This window comes from Aotus nancymaae, unplaced genomic scaffold, assembly GCF_030222135.1.
Source record: "Aotus nancymaae isolate 86718 unplaced genomic scaffold, 86718_ANA_hifiasm-v0.15.2.pri h1tg000030l, whole genome shotgun sequence".
Taxonomy (NCBI): Eukaryota; Metazoa; Chordata; class Mammalia; order Primates; family Aotidae; genus Aotus; species Aotus nancymaae.
Window position 1 is genome coordinate 27,164,704 of NW_026988443.1, and position 14,575 is coordinate 27,179,278.

Consider the following 14,575-nt stretch of genomic DNA (forward strand, 5'->3'; position numbering starts at 1 on the left):
CATGGAATAAGCACGACACAGAAGAAAGAACCAGTGTTGACTGTGATGATTATTCCCACAACCATAACGAAGATACCTACGGTCCCAAGGGCTATTTAAACCTAGCTTACCTTTTCTAAACTTAGAAGTAGAAGCCTCGCCTCGTAACTGGTGTTTCCTAAAGACTATGCAATACCTTCAACTAGGTGTGCAACTTTTCCCAGCAATATTGTTTGTCGAACATTTACAATTCTATCTCAGACAGTAGTCAGCTGCATCTAGGAATAGGCTCAGAGAAAAATAACTACAATATTAAGGTCCACAGCACCAAGAAACTCATGTTTGTGTTTTATGTTTTATTTATTCACCAGAGGCAAGGTAGGATAATAAACTCACTGAAGAAAATCCAGAATTAAGGTGGTTAAGAACGTTCAGGTCAATAGTGGTTAAGGCTAGGCCAAATGATTACTCTGGCAGGTTGTATGGCTGCCAAACCATGGAGGAGACAAGAGCTGAGGTCATTTCTAAAAAGTTTCTGTGATGGTACAGAACAGGCACAGAACCTTCCTAGCCTGCACCAAAGGTTGTGTTCAGTTTAGATAATTATAGATCTTGAGGTCCAGAAGGAAGTGCCCTAGTTAAATTGTAGCCAGAAAAATAACTATGCCAGGAATGTGGACTTCTTCCAGTATCTTAACAGGGAAACTTGGATTCCTCTCTGACCTCCATAGGTCCAAGGCTGTTTAAGTGTCAACTGACCCCCACCAAACTAGGGTTTTCTTTTGTTGTTTTGTTTTGAAGATGAAATCTCACTCCGATGCCCAGGCTGGAGTGCAATAACGCAATCTTGGCTCACTGCAACCTCCGCCTCTGGGGTTCAAGTGATTCTCCTGCCTCAGCCTCCCACGTAGCTGGGATTACAGGTGTGTACCACCACACCTGGCTAATTTTTAGCAGAGACAGGGTTTCACCATGTTGGCCAGGTTGGTCTCAAACTCCTGACCTTAGGTGATCTGCCTGCCTTGGCCTCCCAAAGTAAGGGGAATACAGGCATGAGCCACCATGCCCAGCCTAGGATTTGTTTTTTTGAGAAAGGCTATCACTCTGTCACCCAAGCTGGAGTACAGTGGCACAATCATAGTTCATTGTAACCTCTAACTCCTGGGCTTAAGAGATCCTCCTGCCTCAGCCTGCCAAGCAGCTGGGACCATAGGTGTGTGCCACCACACCCAGCTAATAAACTAAGGTTACTTCTACCAGGCAGGCTAAAATATTTGTTTTGAAAAATACATTTAAAAGAAAATACTTACTTGGCGTGCTTGTAATCAACTCCAGCTACCTGGGAGGCTGAGGATGAGAATCATTTGAACCCAGGAGGCAGAGGTTGTAGTGAGCTGAGATTGTGCCAATGTACTCCAGCCTGGGCAACAGAGTAAGACTGTCTCAAAAAAAAAAAAAAAAAACTCGACATGGTGGCTCATGTCTGTAATCCTAGCACTTTGGGAGGCTGAGGTGGGCAGACCATAAGGTCAGGAGTTCAAGACCAGCCTGGCCAACATGGTGAAACCCCGTCTCTACTAAAAATCCAAAAATTAGTCAGGCGTGATAGCAGATGCCTGTAGTTCCAGCTACTAGGAAAGCTGAGGCAGGAGAATCACTTGAACCCGGGAGGCAGAGGTTGCAGTGAGCAGAGATCATGCCACTGCACTCCAGCCTGGGCAATAGAGACTCTGTCTCAAAAGAAAAAAAAAAAAAAAAAAGAAAAAATTGAACCAAATGCCTTTCTCTCAGAGCTCCATACTGGAGTCCTACTTGGATGCTTCAAAATGACAGTCCTCACTATGTGCCAAAGATGATTCTGAGCACTTTACATGGATGATCTCAATTTTCACAAGAAGCTGAAATAATACAAACTCAGGAGTTGCATCTCTGGGTTCAAAAGTGCCCTGCCACTTACTAGCTGTGTAACTTTGGGGAAGTTAGTTAACCTCTGTCTTTGCTTCCCCATCCACAAAATGGAAATAATACTAGCAACAAATGCTTGTTCCTATATATAAAGCACTTAGGATATCTTATAGCACATAATAAGTGTTCCATAAAGGCCACTTACTAGTGGCAAGCTTTGTAAATTTTAGGCAGTAGCTATGATTGGGGCATATTACTGGCGGCATTCCTGAGTAAAGAATTGGGGAGGAGGCCAGCAGTGAAGGTAATGACAGATCCTTGTGAGTCCACTAGAATCTAAGTCTTCAGGTAGACTGCCAGGTCTCTGAAATCCACACCAACCGAGGGGAGAGACCATGCCAGGACAAGCTCATGCCATTTGCCTTGTGCTCACCGCACAAAGATAGGCACCATGTAACTGCTCCCACAGAGGTTTCTATCCCCCACCCCGTGGCCACCATCTAAGGCTGGGATAGGAAGAAGGCGCAAACACCAAAAGGAAAAGCTAGTAGTTTATATAGATAGATATATAGATATATAGATATTGATAGATATTGTGTTTACATAGTCCACAAGTTAAATGCAGGTATCCATAAGAAGAGCATTAACAATAAAAATACAATCTGTGTGTAGCCAAGTACAGAGACTTAAAATGGTAAAACAGCAAAAAGGATCTCACAAAAGTACAAATATACAGTACAAATTGATTTATTTAAAACAGTTACAAAAAAGCACAACAAAATAGAGATTATCCTTAGAATTATTAATGCTTTGTTAAAGATCAGGTAGGATTAGAGGGTAAGAAATGGTATTGGGTGGAGGGAGCACCTGACTAGTTCTAAGGCTTTAGATACAATGCAGTTGATTACATATTAATTCAGCCATTACACACTGGGGATAGTAGATGGGGGATCAGTAATTTATCTACAGGGAACTCCTACCAGATCCATCCAGACCTCCCCAGTGCCATCCTCCTCCACTCCTTAGGACCCTAAAGCCACCTGGATGACAACATTCTCATCCTTCTTTCTCCACCCCATTCCCTATCCATATATTCTTCCCTCACCTAAGGTGCTGTGCAAGCTGAGAGCAGTCTGCTCTCTGCAGCTGGATCATATACTGTTTTGGCTACAGGGATCCTGTGTGACTAAGAAGGTTGTAGGGAACAGCCTTATTTTAATACTTCAAGTTAGCCATGAGTACAATCAGTCCCTTCCCCAACACAATCTAGATTCTTTTGAATGCAAGTTGCAAGTATCAAGCAAGTGAGGGATCAACCCTGCCTTCGGCAATACCAGCAATGCACTAACCACTCACAGCTCACAACTACGTGCAAACTCCCTGTCCGGGGGTGGGTGTAAAACCACTGTGTCATCAGCTCACTCTCTCTCTCTCTCTCTCTCTGAAGAACCTCAGTCCCCATGACAGTCATAAAGACAAATAAATGCTTGCAAGTTTGACAATAGGTAAAGGCACATGGGCTGCTGCCAGACACATTGCAGGCAGGAACCCAATTTGAGGCCATCTTCACTGCTGGGCATTTGCAGTGGAATGGCTTTGGGATCACAAAGACTTTGAGTTTGCAATCTACCAGGGAGGGATCTAGGTTTAACAGGAGAACTAATAAAGAAACCTTTAGTGTGAAAAGTGCATTTATGACTATTGTTCCTGCTGGGGAGGCAGCAGGGCAAACCGAGACACCTCTCCTCCTTCCGCCCCAGGCACTGTGCATAGTCTGCAGTTAAGGAGAGAGTGCAGTTGACTCTAGCATCTCTGGGGCCAGTGTCATCCTAGGCCCAGACCAGGCTTCTGGTCCAAAGATGGATCCTAGAGTTGAAAGAGCAACTGACAGCTGCAAAGACCCAGATGCTTATTTTATTATTGCATAATGTGGGAGACCTTCCCTACCCCAGGGAAGCTGGAGGGTGAAGGCTTCCCAGCAAAGGGCAAACAGGTTCCTGATCAACATCCAACCTAATAAGGTTCAGCTCTTCAACTGTAGTGTACACTTTTTCCCAACTGGAAGGTACTGTAGCTTCACTGTCATTTAGTAAACTTGGCCTAGGAGGCCAAGATGTCTCCCTAAAACTTAAGTCTCTGTCCTATTTACTTTTTTAAATAAGACTGTGACCTAACCTCCCATGGCCAATTCAATCAATCAGATTATCTTTACTCCAATGGACCCGGGCCTTTTCCCAGTCAATCCATGTCCACCCTTCATCTCCAGAGGGATCACTCAACTCCAGTATGCCTGCTTGCTGCAGGTTCAAATCACACCACCATTCTGTTCTTCCCTCTAAATCGCCCATGATGCCCACTGGTAAAAAGAAAACTAAACCCCACTTGAGGGGCTATTTCAGCCAAACTTTAAACTCTCTCCAAACTCCAGAATCCACCTAACTGGAGCTGGAGGAACTAAAATGGGATGCTGGCATGGGCCCTAATGTGGTTCCCTTCATTTCATTTTTAAAACAGGATACAAGATACCACAGAGGAAAGAAGTTAATACAACAGAAGACACCCACTAGTAGAAACCTGCTTGTTTCTCCCTCAAGATAGTCAGACATTTGGAGCCAAAGGGCTCCCGACAGCACTGAAGCCATATCCCTTTGGATTCACCAGCCCACCAGCAGCATTTCATACCATCCCTATTCAACGTGACTTTGCAATAAAATAACATGGCAGAACACAGGTAAGAATGAAACAGACGCCTGGACTTATCTACATGGCCAAAGACATGGAAGGACAGGAGCTGTAGAGGGCAGCAGACAGGACAGTGAGCAGACAGCAGCAGTGGCAAAGCAGCGCAGAGCAAAGCCCTTGGTGGTATAACCAACTGGGACCAAGAATGCAGAAGGATCAGCCCAGATCCGCTGGGACCCCTTCCCTCAGGTACAAGCACTCAGCTCTGAACTCCCAGAGCCCCTTTCCTCCATGCCACCTCTCTTCCTAATATACACTAATCTTGATAGGAATGATTCAAGACTTGGCTTATTATCCATCCATTACTGGGTTCCCCTATTCCCGTACAGTGCCAGACAGTCAGCAGTTCTCCTTTCTATTCCTAAGCTCTGGGAACATCCTACTGCTGACAAGGAACAGGCTCTGGCCCTTGTCAACTGCTCATTCCTAAAAAGTTGACAACTTCCCACCAAAATGCTGACTCTCTAAAAACTGCTCTCGTGTCTCCTGCAAACTCAGGAAATTCCTATAAGGAAGAATGGACACACCACAGGTTAGTCTTACTTTTCATGCCTAGAGGAAAAGACTAAACTAGAGGTTAAAGGCAAGGGGAAGGCCATAGCTCTGACTGAGATTTAGAGCACAGACCTTCTTTTCCTGGGGACCATATTTTATGAAAGATACCTTTGCAGCTCAGCAAGATCAAGTATTAATATGTTACATATGCATGGCACGATATTGTGGTATTACAGGAGCTGCTGGTATTGCTTCACCAGCAAGAGACAGAAGAGAAGCAACAACAGAAAGGTCAGGGCCCAACTTGCCAGGGTCCTCAAGAATTTCTTTTTCCAGAATTCAATGGAAGTTACCAGTTTGTAAAGTCACAACTAGCCCAAGTGGAGGGTGATTTGATTTAAACTAATTAGTCTATATCTAGTTAGACATAGGTTTTCCCCATAAAGAGAAAGCTCAGCTTGTATCCTTGTGGTCATTTCTTGAGCATCTCCTGTGTACATGTTACTAAACTCAGTTGATGAGCCTTCCCATGAGGAAGGATGTTTGTGAGAAACCTGTGCAAACAATGAACTCTAGGAATAAGTTGCTCATGAAACAGCCAGAGATGAGGCCTTCTCCCAAGGCTCTCATTTGAAGGGATTCCACAAGACTCAACCCCACAGGCCCCCACTGTAGGAGACAAGCCAGAGAAAGCAGCATTCAGAGAATGGGGGACAGAGAAGAGGAAAGATATGATCCCAAATGCAATACAAAGTTGGTGTCTGGTTCTGACACAAACCAGATACTGAAGCACTCGCAGTTACGTCAGCAGCTTCCTTTGATGGACCCCTAAAAGCTGACTGACCAGGCAACTGCTTTCAAGGAATCAAACAGTGGAGTGTAGGGCTTGTAGCAAACAAGCCAGTTTCAGTCACTCTGTTCCCCCAGGAGAACAACCTTTAGCACCTGAACACTAAGAATGACTCCATTCTCAGAACTTCCCCTCCCCCCAGGAGGTAGGTAAGATTATTTATCCCCATTTGGCAGGTGGGGAGGAAGTGAAAGAGCCAGAGGTCACGAGACTTGCCGAAAGTCCTTGACAGAGCAGAGATCAGACCTCAGAGGTTTGGACTCCTGATGCCAGGCCAGGTCTCAGCCAATCCAAGTATACCTTATAAAGGAAATACCAGGATCATAGCCTGGAGAAGTCTAACCAGAGAGCTGAGTGGACAATACCCTGAGTTGCCTTCAAGAGTCTAAAGACCCCCAAAAAACAAACAAAAAACTCACCCACCTGAAAGCTAGTGGGGGAGCCTAATTCCCAATACCCAATGGAACCCCACGGTCTGAGCTGATGCTAAAAGTTGTGAAGAAAATGTGGGATTAAGACATTGGCGGGGAGCAGGAGGGGGGTGCAAATGTAACTAAGATTGAAAATACTTTTTGCAGAGGAATATACCACCACAAAATGACATCTACCTCAGGTATTGAAATGTTATCAAGACTATCCTAGAATCTTAGAGCTAGTGGTGGGAGGGGATAGCTTGGAGATGCCAGAATGCTGGGAGAAGCAGTGGAATAAGACGGGAGGGGACATATGGGACATCTGAAAATGCCATGATGGGCACTGCCCAGCCACGAATTCACCCTGGCCCAGGGCACAGTTCCCTTCTTGTTTCTCCACCTAGCTGTTTGGCAGTGGAAGTGGAGGGGACATGATTTTGAGATTTTAAAAATAGAGATTATAGCTGACGGGGAAACCCGAGAGACCCCTTACCCACCAAAAACTAGAGGTCTTGGTCAGAGTGGACAAAACCAACTTTGCAGACAAGGAAAGACAGTGCAGCTACAAACGAGGCCCAGGTCACGACACCATGCAGAGGTCAGGGCAGCAGGAGGGTGGGGACGGCGCAGGCACTTAGGCACAACACAGACAAAGGTGGGGGGTTGGTGCCTGGGGAAGAGTCTACTAGCTCTTTCTAAAGTCACCATTACCAACGAGATTCTGAGAGATTTCAAAGTGGGTCTGGCATGCTGAGTTGGAGGAGCTTTCTTAGGTGAGCTACCTTTCCAGAAGCCCTGCCTAGAACCCAGTCAGCCTGGCTATCGAGTCTTTCTCCCAAAGTCCCCTGACTGAGTCCCTGGCAAGGTAGTTCTTCACTCTGCACCCTGCATGGGCTCTTTCTCCGGGCCCCCGTGCTGCTAGAAGCCTTGTAGGCGGAATGGTGAGGAGAGATGGGGAAGGGCTATGAAGCAGAGGATCAAGCAGAGTCCTGTCGATGAGAGTGCTCCTCCCCCACACACTCAGCCATAGACATCTGGAATAAAATCACCCTTTAAAGTGCACATCTCTCACAAGAAGGGTTCTGGGTGGGAACCCTCTTATTTCCAACCTTGGGGCCTCCTGCCCTTCCACCACAAAAAAGGAAAAAAACTTCTGACAGTTTAACTGCTACTATAAGCTGTGGATCATCATTTTTGGCTCTTTCTTTACTCCCTCCCTCTGCCATCTGCTCCCAAAGCCTGGACTTTCCTTTGCAGGAGCTAGGGATGGGGAGGAAAGAACAGGGAGGCCCTGATTTTGGAATGTTTCTTCTCCTGTGTGCACCCCCTTCCTTCCTTGCCCCAGGCCTGCTGCTCCCCATCACAACACCCTCTGGGGTTGTCCTGAAAGGACGCCATGGGGTAATGAGCAACAGATTCTGCCTTGGGAGGCTGACTTCATGCCTCCCCTTTCCCCCAAATCTCACTGCCAAGAAAGCCATTCCCTGCTCGGCATGTGCAAATCCTCTGCCTGCTCACGGCGGCGAGGCTCAGCTCTGGGGTAAAGCCCAGTCCTGGTCTGGGAAAGTGTTTCATTTTCCTGCATTGGAACGCCCTTCAATGGACAGCTTTACCTCCTGTGGAATGAAAGAGGGACGGAGCAGTGCGGCCCGTGCCTCCTCCCCTTGCATGCTGTATCTTTGGAAGCTCGGGGCTGGCCAGCAGGCCTGAGCACCGGGCTCAGGCTGGGAAGGCTCTACTACACGGGAGCCCTCTCCTGCCAGCTGGCTCTTCCCCTCACTGTCACATAGCTCTCTGGGTCCCAAGACCGTCCTCTCAGGCCTTTCTCGGGGGGGACCCAGCTGGCCTGGGGGAGCACAGCTGGCCTGAGAAACTGAGTTACTGTTCAAGCTCTGTAAACTGATAGAGATGCAGACATCTCCCACCTGTAGCCGATGGCAGGGCAGAGAGAAGAGCTGTGTTGTCCGCCCAGGGTTGCAGGAGGACCAACCCTGGCCATATACAAAGAAGGGGTGCTCAGGGGGCACCTCGATGCTCACTTTGCTCTGCTGCTCACCAACCACAAAATGCAGCATGACAAATCCAGGCCATTGGCTCTCCTGAATGTCCACGACCGTGCTAGAGTCAATCTTCAGCCCCCCGCTCACTTCGGCACTGCGCACAAAATCTTGGGTCTGGAGATCCTCCACCCGCTTCAGCTCTCCTGTAGCCAGCTGGATGATGGCGCCTTTCATGAAATGGGAAGGCAAGTGGGAGGAGGTAATGGGGGGCGGTGTTGGTTCCTTGTCTGGGAAGGTGGCTCTGGCCTGCATGTCCAGACTTGATGCTACCAGGATCTCCGAGCCCACAGGCAGCAGGCCTGAGTCAGTTCCAGTGGGCACCAGGTTGCCATTGGCTACAACCATTGCTTTGGGTAAAGGTCTATGTTTTACTGGTTCCTGATGGGACTGAGGGTAGAACCCACGGACCTGATTTTTCTCTGCCAGCTCTGCAGGGTTCCTGGCTGACCCCTGTCCCTCACCCTGATGGTCGGGGGTATGATGGGATAGGTTGAGGGGGCTGTGTTCCTCCTTCCTCTGAGCTGCCACCACACGATAGTCCTGAGAAGCTAAAGCGCCAACCACCCGCTGGACCTCGAGGTCAGTGTCCGGGGTCCCTCGGTGTGCCAGGGCTGCTACCTCCACCCGTGGAGTCTGAGAACCTGAAAACAACTGTCCATCCACCACACATTCTACCACGGGTACCAGTCCCTGGCCTTCGCCCTTGCTGTTGGGGGAGTCAAGGGCTTCACTTTCCCGTCTTACGATATTTCGCTCTCGCTGTCTCTGTCCTCCATTTGCAGCAGCTGCTTCCAGAGCAGACTGGCTCTCCTGAGGGGTAAGAACTGGGCTGGCACCTGCTGGAGGGGTTTCATGCAAAGTATACCCAGCAGGCAGCCTGGACATCTGATAATAAATGGGCATCCGGCCTGGAGCGAGGTCCAGCGGCTGAGTACTTGAATGATGTGGCAACTGCCCAGGTGGGGAGGTGGCAGGCGGGGCTTTGTTAAATGAGTGGGCCGGGGAGGGAGCCTGCGGCGGAGAAGTGGCTCCTTCTGCCAGAAGTGAGGCATATGGCACAAAGTGTGGAAGGTGAGAAGTGGCAAGGTTGGCAGAAGGAGATAGGAGGGGACTTGGTAGGAAATTAGGTGGCACAGCATAGGGAAGGCTATAAGGAGACCCAATGAACTGCAGCGAGGTGGATGGGAGCTGAGCATAGTGGATTGGGGGATAGTGGATGCCTGGATGTTGAATCAGTGAAGACGCTACATTAAATGTGGGGGGCAAGGGGCTCATATTCACCACAGATGGGAGGCCAGTTGGTGAGAAGGTGGCAGGTGGCACAGCCACCTTATACAGCATGCCATACTGGTCCACTGTCAGACCGGTGATAGGCTCAGCTCCATCACCCCCCAGGCTGACTCTAGCTCCTGCCTGGCTCTGCCCGGCCACCACAACCCCTCGGGACCATTCAGAGGCATCACTGGAGGGTGTGTGGTTAGTGGAGCAGCTGGTAGTTCTCCCCATATTCTCGCTGGTCACGGGGAGGTCTCGTTTCTTTGGTGGAAGGCATTCCTGACTCCTCTCATGAACAGGTTTCATATTGCTTTGTGGTGTTCCTGGAGCCTGGAAGGAGTCGGCTTGCTCCCTGGGGCATCAGAAGGGGCTTCGCTGTGGCTTCCCTGTACCCCTCTCTGCTTCTGGCTGGGGCGCCCACATCTGCTAGGGAACAAATCAGAGGCAAAGAAAAGTAACCTAGGGATGAGCCAAGACAAAGGAAATAGGAGGAATTGTGCCATGGAGGAAGATGTAACAAAGGGAATTATTAGAAAAAAGAAGGTAGAAGGGGGCAGACAAGGAGACTACCCCCAACTCATCCAGACTGGAACATGAAACAATGGGGGAAACCACAAGGCACCAAGAGCTACACGGATGACTATTCACCAATGCGCAAATAACCTGTGGGCTCCCCAAGCCCAGAGAGACCAACAGCTTCATGGTTAGTCATGTGTCTCATGAGCATCTTGAGTCTTTTCAGCCTTCTTCCCAAAGGGGGCTCTGAACACCAAGTCTTTCCTGCTGGCTCTTTTTCCTTTATTTTTAAGATGGAGTTTTGATCTTGTCGCCCAGGCTGGAGTGCAGCAGCGCAATCTTCAGCTCACCAGAACCTCTGCCAGCTGGGTTCAAGCAATTCTCCTGCCTCAGCCTCCTGAGTAACTGGAATGGAACTACAGGCACACACCACCAGGCCCAGCTAACTTTGTAATTTTAGTAGAGATGGGGTTTTACCATGTTGGCCAGGCTAGACTCGAACTCCTGACCTAGGGTGGTCCATCCGCCTCAGGCTCCCAAAGTGCTGGGACTACAGGCATAAGCCATCATGCCCAGCCTCCTGCTGGCTCTTTTCCTTAAGTTTCTCCTTTTTTATCAAATATGAATGTGCCACCTTCTTTCCTGAACATATGACCTCATCCTTGCTTCCTTTCTGTAGCCTAATTTGGGTTATGATCTCACCTACTACCATCCCAAGCCTGGCTAAAAAACTCTCTTCCACCTTTGCCTTGTATCATCAGTATCTCAAGGACCTAGGTGTCAAATCCTCAGGTCTGCTTGTGTCTTTTTCTTTTTTTTAAACTTTGCTCCCTAACCAGGTTATGAAAATAAACATTTTTGTCCCATGAAATACTACATTTTAACTCAGATTCCATATAGCAAGAGTGAGTAATCTAGTTTGCTGTCATCTTGTTTCTCCTCCCCACCAAAGAAAAACAGTATTTTTCTGACCTTACGTAGACTTCCAGTTCCCTAGTCTCAAAAGGCTTCTTTTCTTCTCAATGATCACCTTCAATTTGCCTTCTCTATTCATTCCCTTTCTTTTTCTGTTGTGCTTTCTTTTGCCAATAGCTCCTTCTCCATTGCAGGTCTGCTCCAGCCACCACTCTATAAAATTCTGGTTCCATTCCTCTAAACATGCCTGTCTTTTCCCCCGTATCTGTATAATTCATAAGAAAGTTCTCTTTTCCCTTTCTCTTACTGTCACCTTTCACAAATGCTTTTGTCCATTGTGATAAAGCAACTTTTTGGTCTTAACACTTCAGTGCACATGAACTTTGCTGCCTATTTCTTCCAACCAGGTTCCAGTTCTTTGAATCTGAAAAAGCCTTCTTATGTTATATTCTGTTCTGTTTTTCCACTGTGACATCCCAGATATTTTCCTGAAACAAGGAATTCAAATTGCCGGTACTACCTGAGCTTCCAGTGGTGCTTCTGAGCAGCTGTAGTAAGTGTCCTCCCGGCTGGCTCGGGAGCCTAGAAGATAGAAACAGGAATGGAGTAAGCAGCTGCTGGACCTCTGATTTTACCCAGGGTTATCATGAAAGGTAATTCCAAGGCATTAGAGTATACACGTCCTTGCCTCATCTTCTTCTCCACAGGTAAATGGTACATTTACCCAGAGTACCTAGGCAGTTGAAGAGAGGAAAAAAAAAAATCTCTAATGCTCTCACTTGTAAGAAGACATCCCTGGAAAAAATCCATGCATCAAATTTCAATGGTTTTTCTTAACATTGTTTCCTTAACATCTACCTATGCCTGTTCCCCAAATGTTAAACTTGCTTCCAATCCGAATTTCAGTTAAATGCACAAATAAAAATGTAAGATTTAATACTGTTCCCATATGACCAATGGGAAGCAGGAAAAATCAACTCCATGGATTTCCCCTTTATACAGGGCCCGTGAAAACATAAATGTGGAGGTTACTTAAATGAAAAAGGCAGCACTAGATGAAAAGAACAATTATTTATGTTTCTGGGGCAGAAAAAGAGGTCAAGGGGGAGTCACTCAAGGGGAAGACTTATTAAGAGATTTTCAGGGTAAAAGTGTGTGTGTGTGTGTGTGTGAATATTCGTGTAAAATATTCTGAGTGACAACTTTACACCAAGAGCTAAATCAAGTGGGAAAGAAACTGAAAATACTGCCTTGGTCCTCAGGTGGCTAACACTACTGAAACAAAACTACCACTAAACCATCAATATCTGAATCTACACTTGCCAGAAACTCGAAGCACAAAAGAATGGAGCCTTAACCTCTGAAAACAGAGAAGGCAGTAGAGATGAGTGCTCTAAGAAACTACTGACTATCCTGTCCAAGTCCTATAGAACACTGCAACCCTCAACCCAAACTGAACGCAACATTTCTCTCTCATGATTGGCAAGATGCAGGTGTACATAAAAGGTAATAGGATAGGAAAGCACAGTGGGAAGACAAATTCCTAATTCCACAAACACATACTACACAGTGGCATAAATGTTGCCTCTGTTCTCCACCAGCAGTTCTAGTAACTGAAAAGCAGTTTGCTTTCTTCTTCATTTCCAGTGGAAAGTGGGGTCACATCTTCAATCCCAAAATGATCCTTGCTTTCTGTAACGAAAACATTAGAGAAAACCTGCCTTCAGGTCACCCAGAGGTTAGCAAACACAGGCTAGGAAAAGGACCGAAAGAGGCAAAAGGTCTGCAGAAAGGATAACAAAGAGCCAAGCTTGTGCGCCAGGTTCCCACAAAGCAAAACACACTTAAAAATCCGAAACCTCGGCCTCTTCAGAACCTCACTGAGGATCTCAAAGGGAAGACGCAGCTTGTGACCCCAACCGAGCTAACAAGAGAGTTGCCAACGCTGCTAGCAGAGCCCGGAACCAAGCTCCTCAACACGCTTGGGTCGGAATCAAGGGGGTGAACCCAGCTGGAGACCCCAATTCTCTGCGGGCAAGAGGTGCACCCGACAAAAAAAGAGAAGCTTGTCAGAGACTAGTGTTATGGCTCCCAGTGGTCCCGCAATCCTTGCTCCAATCAGGGTAGGGCTCGAAATCGGGAATTCTGCGTTTAGAGAGTAGAGGGTCGACCCACCAAGGGGGCAGAGGCGAGGGCCTGCAAGCGACGCTTCCTTCTTTGGGGGCCATTCCCGCACCGCAGACTCGGACACCTTGGCCCGCAGAGATACAGACTCCGGGGCGCCGGGGCCTGAGGCCGCCTTCCATGCCGGGGTAGAAAGAAGGGCGCAGGGGTTTAGGTGCGGCCTCTTCCCTTCCCTCTGTCCGCGGTTCATGGGCCCCGGCCCGGCGGAGCAACGGGCTCCCGGGGGCCACTTCCTCCGGAGCACCAAGCCCAGGCCTGCCTGGCCCCGGCGGCCACGACTTCCAGGGACACTCACCGGCCCATTTCACAGCGCTTCCCGGGATCCACCCGCTCGTCCCGGAGCCGCCGCAACCGCGGCCGCCGCCATCCCCGGCCCCGGAGCCGCCCCACACCCAGCGCCCCCCCAGCCGGGCGCCCGAAGATGGCGTCAAACGCATCCCGCCCCCGGCGCGGAGAGATTGCGTCACCACTGGGGCGAGAGAGCAACGCCCAGGACTCCCCGGGAAGGAAGGGCGCCAGACTCCCTTCGCGTTCAGCGTTCCCTCTGGTGGGAAAACAAACTCTTTTCCCTGGGACCAGGTCCCCTCACCCTAATCCCACAATGACCCGCAATTTTTCCACCTCAGTAAATTTTGGGGGTTTTCAAATAGTCCCTGGGCGTGGTCATCGGCGACCTCCCCATTTCCTGGACTTCCTATCCTGACTTGTGCAGCCTCTTCTGGGGAACCTCGGGGAATCCCGAGGTGACCAAGGCCCAGGAGAAGGAGATCCGTCTTGGAGACACAGGTGGAGATGAAAGCTCTTTAAGTGTTGAGAAGCGGCCCCCGAGGGAGATAAGAGAGTGAACCCCACTCATGATCTAGGGGAAGATGACAAGGAGTTGGCCACCTGAAAGTTTGGAGAATGAGAGGCAGGGGTTTAGTACAGTGAGAAGCAGCTTCTTTTAGTGGAAAGAGGGATTGACTACTCAATGAAATATTAGGTCACCATTCATCACAAATTAACTTGTCAACTTCATAGTAACCTGAACATTTGATTAACTTAAGTGAAAACAAAAGTGAGCACCAGTTGAATTTATGTTTGAATAACAACTGTTTTTAAAAAATTATTAGGTTGGTGCAAAAGTAATTGCGGTTTTGGTCACTGAATTGGAGACTTCCAGTTTCTGCAAACTCTGTTCAATAAATAACAATTGATTTTTGTTTGACTAGAAACTACTGGCTGGTCTCTGGTCCCTATTG

At 48.2% G+C, this 14,575-nt stretch overlaps 1 protein-coding gene across 6 annotated transcripts in view; it reads right to left on the minus strand.

Annotated features, from left to right (window-relative positions):
• Window positions 1-13,695, minus strand: part of ATXN1L (ataxin 1 like) — a 40,476-nt gene extending 26,781 nt beyond the window's left edge. Inside the window, exons 1-3 of one of the 6 annotated variants that reach the window (XM_012437334.3) lie at window positions 13,630-13,695; window positions 11,671-11,732; window positions 2,616-10,142 (exon numbers count right to left, since the gene is read on the minus strand). In XM_012437334.3, the coding sequence (XP_012292757.1) occupies window positions 7,956-10,025 (2,070 nt within the window). In that variant the 5' untranslated portion in view covers window positions 10,026-10,142; window positions 11,671-11,732; window positions 13,630-13,695 and the 3' untranslated portion in view covers window positions 2,616-7,955. Of the gene's footprint in view, window positions 1-2,615; window positions 10,146-11,670; window positions 13,083-13,325; window positions 13,345-13,629 lie in introns of those variants that run through there. The other 5 variants (XM_012437338.2, XM_012437336.2, XM_012437340.3 and 2 more) reach the window with 5 other exon arrangements.
• Window positions 13,696-14,575: the final 880 nt, after the last annotated feature.